The sequence below is a fragment of the Falco biarmicus genome, chromosome 4, assembly GCF_023638135.1.
Source record: "Falco biarmicus isolate bFalBia1 chromosome 4, bFalBia1.pri, whole genome shotgun sequence".
In the NCBI taxonomy this organism is placed as follows: domain Eukaryota; kingdom Metazoa; phylum Chordata; class Aves; order Falconiformes; family Falconidae; genus Falco; species Falco biarmicus.
The window spans coordinates 87,689,505-87,698,808 of NC_079291.1; the positions used below are offsets into that span (position 1 = coordinate 87,689,505).

General features: G+C 47.4%; 1 protein-coding gene across 1 annotated transcript in view; it reads left to right on the forward strand.

The window, feature by feature from the left end:
- USP31 (ubiquitin specific peptidase 31) overlaps positions 1-8,189 on the forward strand; it is a 34,317-nt gene extending 26,128 nt beyond the window's left edge. Inside the window, exon 16 of the mRNA XM_056336123.1 lies at positions 88-8,189. Coding sequence (XP_056192098.1) covers positions 88-1,625 — 1,538 coding nt within the window. The 3' untranslated portion in view covers positions 1,626-8,189. The remainder of the gene's footprint in view (positions 1-87) is intronic.
- The last annotated feature ends 1,115 nt before the right edge of the window (positions 8,190-9,304 follow it).

Sequence of the window (9,304 nt, forward strand, 5' to 3'; positions counted from 1 at the left end):
GAAATGGCTTCTGTGGATGGATGGGATAAACCAGCTGCAGGCTTGGCTTGGCTTTCACCCTGAGGATGTTGCTTTCTTTCTCTGTAGGAGGATTTTCAACTCGGCCATTTGTAAGAAGTGTGCAGCGTCAGAGCTTGTCATCTAGATCTTCTGTTACCAGCCCACTGGCAGTGAGTGAAAATGGTGTCAGGCCCTCATGGTCACTCTCTGCAAAACTGCAGTTGCGCTCCAACTCTCCATCACGCTTCTCTGGAGATTCCCCTGTACATACATCTGCTTCCACCCTGGAGAAGATCGGGGAGGCTGCTGATGATAAAGTTTCCACTTCTTGCTTTGGCAGCCTGAGGAATCTCTCTAGTAGCTACTTGGAGCCCTGTGATGGCAGTCGGCGAGAGCACAGGACGGCTCGCAGAGCTCCTTTGGCTGTCATGGAAGGGGCATTCAGGGAAGAGTCTGTAAGGACATCTAGCTCAGATCTTTCAGATGGGTATGGTAAAAGCTCTGTGCAGCTAGACAGGAATCACCCTGCTTTGGACCCTTTTGATAACAACAATCAAATCGCCTTTGTTGATCAGAGTGATTCTGTGGACAGCTCTCCAGTCAAAGAGGTGAAAGCCCCTGCTGGGACAGGGCTGGCTGCAGAGAAGGCAGATGGCACCCCTAAGAAGGTTCACAGCTCCAAGGGAGTTTCTGAGCCAGAAAAAAGTTTGAGGAAGGGAAGGACAGTCTTATCTACCCAAGAGGCCAAAGTCTCTCACTCTTCTCCTCCACAAAAGAGTTCCCAGAAAGTTTCCCGATCTAGAAGTAAGACAGACTCCTCTAGGGCCAGTGGGCGACATGGATCTCCTGCTCCCACTCAGGCTAGGAGGGATCACAGCACGAAGCCTCTTGAGGTGGCTGTCCCATCAGCTCAACAGAAGCAAAAGTCGGGTGGTTCTCCGTCCTCCACAGCTGCCAAGAAAACCCCGTCAGGCTCATTGACTAAGGGCTCTTCTGCTGGGAAGAGCCGGACTTCAGACCGAAGCCTCAGCAGGGAGGGCTCAAAGATAAGTCTGGGTTCAGATAAAACAAGTGTTACCAGCAGTTCGAGAACGAGCTCCCCGCGGATAAGCCACTCTAGGAGTGACAGCAGGGCAGTAGACAGCAAGCATGTGCGGAGTTCCTCCATGGCCAACCTGCGGTCTCCAAATGTTGGTGTGCGTTCTGGTTTGAAGAGGGACAGCAAGTCTGAAGAGAAAGGATTGTCTTTCTTTAAGTCAGCCTTAAGGCAGAAGGAGACCCGAAGGTCAGCAGACTTGGGAAAGACAACAATGCTCTCAAAGAAGACAGGGAGTGGCAGTTCCAAGTCAGGCAGTAAAAATGTGCTGGAAGACAAATTGGAGAAAAGTGTTGTCCCACCAGCCTCTCAAACCAATGCCAACGTTACTGCAAAAGAAAAACTTGTCCCAAAAGATGCCACACCCAACAAACATTCTCTGCTATCCAGTCGCAAGTCCAAGTCTTCCCAGCTAGATCCCGGAGTCCAGTCTCCTCCTTCCAGTGGCAAGCAATCTGCTGACAAGCCGCTGAAAAAATTACCTTCCAGCATGCAGGTGTCTGTACGGCCTTCTCTGGAACCTCAGTGAAATGCTGCAATCCAGGTGTCTTTTCTTCTGCTGAGAAGCTAATTTATTCTGAGCTCTTGTTTTTTTTGTTCATGTGCCTAATGTATGTTTTGAGGAGAAGTTAACTGCAAGTTGTTAAAGCGCCTTTTGATTCTGCCATCAAACCAAATAGCCACAGGCAGCCAGCACTGATGCAAGTAGTCTAGCTGGAGTCGTTGTTGAACGTGAATGCAGCAGTCCCATAGCACTTGTACAGGAGTCTCTTTATAGAAAATGCAACAACTTTCTTCAGATTCAGGGTTTGAAGTCTGAAACCCAGTTGTACTGACACTAGTGTGCTTTGTAGAGCTGTGAACTGATATTCCTTTGGTCTTGTTCCGAGCAGGCTGTGTCCATGTTGGTGTATGGCCTTGTTCTGAGCTGTGGAGGATGCGAAGGAAACTGGAAAGGAGAGACTGCCGCTTCTTTATGCTTTCTCTCAACTCCCTCTCCCTGCGCCCCTCCATTTTTCAAGCTTTCTAAAGGGCAATATTTCAACACTAATGTTGTTTCTCAGGTATATACTCAGCCAGTATAGGAGGGACTAGCATTAGTGGATGGACAGAAAAGTACCTGTGTGTCCATGTGTATGTGTGTCTGTGTAAAAGATTTCATTTTTGCATTCCAGCAGCAGAAAGTTTGCTTTATTTTTTCCCCATGAAATGTAACCTATGTATTTTGTTGCTATGTCTACAAAGAGTTTTACTCTGTCCATACCTAAGGCGACCTCTACCCTATCCTCTTTAATTACTTTCTCCCTTCTGAAACACTACACTAAACAACAGAAGAAATCCCTAAGCATCAGCTGGTTGCCAGCTTGTACCTGTGAAAGTGCTAGGCAGGAGATGGTTGCAGTGCCGTAGGAGAGCTGTCTTCATGCACCTGAATGGCAGTGATGCTGTTCGGACCGCTGCTCACACTCCTGAGAAGAAGCATTTCCTAATGTGCTCAGATGCTTAATCGTAGTGGTGTGAATATAGCATCTGTTATTTATAGGAGTAATGCTTAGATAAGCCAAGTGTTGTCATGTCTTCTCTGCCTTCTCTGAGCATGCTTTGAACAAGCCTCTTCGTGTGGGTTGGAGGGGCTGTACCAAAATACTGCAGAGTTTTCACATTCTCCAGAGCACTGCTGCGTTCCTCCCTTTGGCATGCTTGTCACCTTCCCTGGCGGCTCTGGCTACCACATGTCTCTTGGCGAAATGATCCCCATTCTTGTTTGGATGACAGTCTCTATCAGGGTTAAAACACTACATCTAGTGATGTCTTTGTTTACATGCTCTTCTTACAGGGGAGATTCCTCAAGTTCTTTAAGATTCCTCTTAAAAGTTGGATTCCTGAAGTCCTTTTATACACATGTGGTGTAATTTTTTTTTAAATTTCATGAGGTTTTATTAATGTGCTGCATATCCTTTATGTACAGCAGCGATCTGTTGTAGGTCACAACGGGCAGCAGCTGGGCAGTGTGCTGGGTACGCTTGTCTTCTGAATTGAGGTCTTTGCCTGTCATACAGTCTTGTGTGGCAAAGCTTCTCCAGGCTTAGCTTGTGGACAGACATGTTTGTACATCTTTTCTGTCAACGTAACAAACAGCCCCCAGAGAAGTAGTGACTCTGAGCTAGTCTGTTCCACCTCCTGTCTTGAGCTGATGTGCTGGTGACCCTGCCAGAAACCTTGCCTCCAGGTCTGCCAGGCACATTAGGCTCCGTGATCACTTTTTATACTCTGCTCGCCACACATCTGCAGGAAGCTTTGGAGAGAAGTGTTCTGGTGGTAGCTGATACCGTGGAGAAAAGGCAGCGTGTGTGGAGCTGAGCTGGGGGTACCACAGAGCTCTGGTCAGTGTGACAGTGAGCCCACCTGCAGTATAACCCTCGCTCTGTCCCAGTGATGTTCTGCAGTACTTGCCTTCACGCAACCCAGCAGCAATGCCAGTAGCCTGCATGTTTTAACAATATGCTGGACTCTGTGCCCTGGACTATGTTTTTAAACCTGAACATGACCACCACCTTGATGTATTTCTTCTCCCGGGTATTGTTTCAGTCTCATTTATTGCAGCAACAAGAAGCAAAGATTGCATTACTTGCTTCTTAAGTGTATGACTTGGATTATTCTTGGATTATTTTTGTGTTATATCCAGCAGAGCAGATAAGACTTGCTTCACATTGTAGTACTTAAATTACTCCCTGAAATGCTGATGTTGAAGTATTTGTTTAAGGTTTTATCTGTATTAAGGTCTTGCACTGTGTTGGCTCTTCTCTTGTAACAACTCTTCTAGCAAGAATGTAATTCTGGTAGCTAGTGCTAACTTGGTTTGGTATCTTTTAATAGACAGAACCTAGTTTTCTGTGCATTTTACCATGGGACATTTGTGAAAGGTTATTTTTATCAAATGACATTTTCTTTTCATGCCATCGTTCACTGAAGAAGTTTAAACTGGAAGCTGGTGTATGGTTTTTGAAGTAGTTTTGCTCCTCTATTGCATGCCTGGACTGAAGGAAATCTGAAGCGCTGTCCAAACTGGTGTTTTAGCTGATCGCCAGTTCAATATGTTTGCGTTTGGGGCATGAGAATGGTCATTAGAGCTCCCATTTGGACAAAATGGGAATGGGAGGTCCTGGTGTTCCAGCAGCTGATGTTAAAAGCAGTTGAACCTCTGCAATCCCATGATATGCAATGTAGCTCTTTTTCTGTGTATTCCCCATAATTCCTGGTGGAATTTTGTACCTGTCCCTCTGAAAACAGCAGCTCTGGTGGACAGGCTTCTTACTCTGCAAGTGAGCACGGGGTGGACAGAAGAGGCCATACTGATAGTATGTTTGCGTTGGAGCAGATGAGATGTTGGTCCTCTTTGGTGGGCTGCCAGCATGTGGTGTGTTTTCTGGCTCAGGAGGGCTTGACTTAGGGTGTCCTCAAGCAAATTGTTTTGACTTACAAGAGTGCGCTGTAGTTTGTGTTGTATATAGGGCACGCACCATGCAAAATGTGGAAAGTATGTCTGTGTAGGACCTGGAAAGTGCAGTCCCTCTTCTGTGGCAGTGTTGATTCTGTAACTGTGTAGTTTGGAAGGCAGCCGTTTGCTGCCCCTCTGCATCTCTGCTTTTTCTTGTCACAAATTTCCAGTAGTACGTGAACTTTGTTTTGCAGGAGAGGGTTGAAGGGTGTGGGTCCAGGAAACAACAATGTTCGTTGTGAGTATAAAACCAAGCCTCATTGCTGTTAAAGTCCTGGCTCCATCATTGATGTAAAGTAAATCTTTCTAAAACTGAACATAGGTTATTGCAGGCCCTACTTAAAGTGACCTGGGGAAAAGCAGCATCAGTCTTCTCTCCTTGCTTTAAAGCAGACTTATTTCTTAGCCCTTTCATGCATAAGAATTCCTGTCTGTGTGTATCGTGTTGTCCAGATGTAAGGATGTGGCACAGTACTAGGGAACACTCCAGAGAGGGGTCTTCCAAGTCCTAGATGCCAGTGCCACCTTGGGTTTGTGCATTGATCCTTAGGGCAGTGAAGGCTTTGAGGCTGTTCTGAAGCAGCCGGTTATATGTGGTCACCTCTTTCCTTAAAATTCATACTTGGCTTCAGAAGCACTTGTGCCTGTGGAGGAGGTGGGTTCTGCCATCTTCCAAAGGTCACCACTGGCCAGGGATCTCCGCCTGCCCCTGGGTGGTGGCATGTGGGGCCTGGAGGTCTTGTGGATGGGCATGGGACTGGGACAAGAGTGGCTTCTGTCCAGGTCTGCTTTGCTCAGTCGCACACAGCCATGGCGCGTGTGCCCGTGGTGTGGCTGCCTATGGGGTGAGCTGTCCTGGCTTGGGGGCGCTGGGGTCTGGGACCCCACTGCTGATCCCCTGGAAGCAGAGGTGTACAGGGCAGCCTCACGCTGGTGAGAAATGCCTGGAAAGGGGAAGGTCCAGCACGGTCCCTGTTCCCAAACAGCCAAGCGAGCCCCAGGGGAAAGCAGGCGAAGGGTTTTACGATGTTTCAAATCAACTTTGAGTTGAACTCACCTGCATCGGCCACGTGTAACTCATATTTCACACCCCATCCCCAGTCTGACACTTGCTTCTGTTCCTGGAATCAGCCCTCTGGGTGCAGGAAAGCAGCGCCTTCATTCCAGTGCTAGATTCCTGCTGGAGTCACCTAAAGAATTTTTTTTTCTACACTTTTTGGGCTGTGTCTTTTGGATAGTGTTTAGTAGTATACAAATTATAAGCACATTTTCAACGACGTGTATTAAAGAGGCACCTTTTATTTGTATTAATCACATTTGATAGACAATTTGGTGCCTGCAGTTCTCTGTAACTTGTAAGTGTCTCACTTTGGGTGTATAAATTGTTAACCCTTTCAAACTTATCAAATATGGCTAAATAATAAAAAAAAAAAGATGCTTAGGATAGAAAACTAGCAGCTTAATTACAGTACACTTATTCTACTGTAAGTGCCCTCATCAGTCTTAGCTGCAGGGTTGTTTGCTTTCCAAAGCTGAAACTTGAGTATGATCAACTCTTTTTTTCCTCAGTAATAAAGGCAGTTTTGCATGGCAGTTCTCTTGCTGTACCCAAATGCATGCACTTACTAACTATGCAAGCATCTAATACAAACCATAGACCGTGCTTTCCGTATCAGAAGCTGCTAGGTAGACTCCGGAGCACTGCTTTGAGTCTGTACTTCTGTTTCTTGGTGCAGCTGCGTGTCAGCACATAGGAGCATGTCCCTGGGTTCCTGCTTTGTTTGCACATCTTTGATTCTTTTCTTTGCAGAATTCTGCATTACTGACAAGGCTGGAGTGTAGCATAATGTCAAAGGGATCTGAAATGTTGAAATGAGAACAAACTGGTTTTCTGTATTGTTTTTTCTTTTTTTTTGACAGGGAAAACCTGATCAGTGTTTTGTACTTAGCCTGCCATTTTCCATGTAACTTTAATGACATGTTCTACATTGTGAGAAGAGGCAGTCACCTGTAGCTGTACAAGCACTCAAAAAAAAAAAAAAAAAAAAAGGAGTTTTTGTTGAATTTCCGTGCTAAGGGAGCGGTTTCCAGTTGTCAGTGTGCTGCCCATACTGATAATGGGGCTTCTGCCTGCCTTCCCAGGAAGAGCTGTGCTGGGCCTCAGCTGCCCATGGTGGTGGCTGTACTTCTGATTTGCACCCCAAAACAGTGGTGGTGTTTGAGCTATGCTCCTGTTCGACTGCAGATCCCGCCGGGGTGGCTGTGTGCCCAGCGCGGGGCCAGCTGGGGTCGTAGCCCGTGGGGCAGAGCGGGCAGCTGATGGGGGCAAGGTCTCGTGAGCCGCACTTTTGGGTGGCAAGAAGTGTAGGTCCTGGGCTTCCTCCTGGGCTGCCTGGCTGTGCCCCTGCGGGACACTGCCTCACAGCACCCTCCTCTTCGCAGGGCACCGCTCTGAGCAGCGGCTGGGTGTCAGGCAGGTTCCTGGCCCTGCTCCTGCTGTGGGCTTTATGCCTGTCCCCCTCAGTCAGCTGGCACGGAGAGGGTTTGGAAATGACATTCCAAATAATTTTATTGCCATTATCTTTTTTTTCTTTTGGTATCTCTGTCATTTGCCTACTAATCCAAAATAATTTGGCGGTATCTAATGTTGTCTGCGGAGGGAACTGAAATTTAGTTTTAATCTGTGGTGAGATGAAAGTACTATATGGTTTTCTTAACAAAAGCACCGTAAAGCATTTCCTATTAGGAGCTTTATTTTGTAAAATAAAAGTACCTGAAGACTTGTATGTTATCTATATTAGGTCTAAAGGTTTAGGGAGTCTTCTATTTTTTTAAAGGCGATAGCACTCAATTTTATCTGCAAATAGTGTTTTTTAAAAGACACAGATTAAAACTAAGTATAAACACAAATTCTGTTTCACTCTAGGCCCTGCAGCACAAATGCGCTGCAAGAAAGGTAGTGTTAGGTTTGTATGGCATTTGTGCAGTGCAATAAGAAACAATTTTTAGGTGCTACATTGCCTTGGGTAGGGTGACACAAGGGAATACAGGCTACAAGTGGCTAGATTATTTTCTTGTGGCCTTCCAAGTATTAATTTGTACAGATTTGCTCACCAACTGTGCCTCACCATTGGTTAAAATTGAATTTTAAGTCCTGTTGCAAATGCAGTTTCTCTTCTGGACACAATGTCAGATTTTACACTGGAATATCTACAGTTCTAAAAACTGCATGTCACATCACTGTACACTGATACTGGGACGTGGGGCTTGCCCACACCTTTGATATTCTCTTCTGTATTTTAATGTTTTTGAACTGTACAGTAATCTGGAAAGCAGGCTGTCTTTACTTGGGATTGAACATTGTACCATAAATTTTAAATTATTTGAGAACAAGTGCATGAGACTGTGTCAATGCCTTTTATTATTTATTTGTATGTTTTATTATTCAAGGTGTATGCACTTTTAATATGCAGAATTTATATTTTTATGTTAAAAATCATTTTCTTTCAGAAAGAAGAGTTTGAATATGAGGAATTGGATTTAAGTGCAAAAAGGGGAATATGTAATAAAATACAATAAATTTATTACTAGGCATCCTGCCTGAGTGAGCGTTTTTCCAGGTCCACAGCAGCGGCAGCACACCCCGCTGCTCCAGCCTCGCCGTGTTCCCTCCCCTGCTCGCAGGACGTGCTGCCCTGCCTGCTCCCACTGCTGGGCACCGGGCTGTGTGCTCCCGGGTGCCACATACCCCGTGGGGCTTGCTCAGGGACCCCCTTTTTTTTTTCTTCATTTGGGTTTGTATCAGCCTCTTGGAGTTGAGCAGCATCAAAGCTGCAGGTCCTGGCGTGCATGCTGGCTGCTGCTGCTGTGTGCCGCCTGGCATGGGACACACGCCCCTGCAGAAGGGAAGTGTACCCTGGGGACAGGGTCCTGCCACTCTGACCCCTCCACACAGGCATGGGAGGGGGGCAAGGGCTTGGTAACTCTGCATCCTGAACAGGGCTCCTCTCTGCTCTCCTTGAGCAAACACCCCCACCCCACCCCACCCCGTGTGCTGGGGGAGGGGGAGACAGGCTCCTGCCTTGCCCTCCGTGTTGTCCCTGATGCTTCTCTCTCCACAGACCGAGAGCCTGGGTCCTGCTGGTGCTCAGCCGGGCTCCCTGCTGCCAGTACAACCCAAGAGGGGTGCAGGACATGGGCAGAGCCTTTGTGTTGGTGAGTTTAGTCCATGAGCCTCATGGTCAGGGGGGTGTGATCTGGTTCCTCTGGGGTTTGGGGCCAGGCAGAGGTGGGGTCTCCCCTGTCCACCCGGCTATGCCTCGTGTCTGGGCTTGGCTTCCCTATTCCTGCCCCTGCGGAAAGCTCAAGCCTCTGCTTGAAGGCTGTGGCTGCCTGGGTCTTTTCTGTCTGTGGGTGTCTGACCATGGCTTCCCATCTGTGTTGGCCACGTGTTCTGGGGCCACCGAGGCTGCGCTCCCCTCACTGGGGGGAGCATCCCCACGTCCCCTCTCGTGCAGTGCCGGTGCTGGCTGTGCTCCAGCCCACTCCTTGTCCCCTGGCTGCTGTAGTGATGCAGCGTGTGGCTCTGCTGCTTGAGGTATGGTTCAATATTAGCCTCTTTTAATGGCTCTTTATTGAACTGAGGCTTAAACTGTGCAAGAGTGATAGTAGCAGAGTGTTTAACTGTGTGCTCCTCTAGCTCTGTCCTA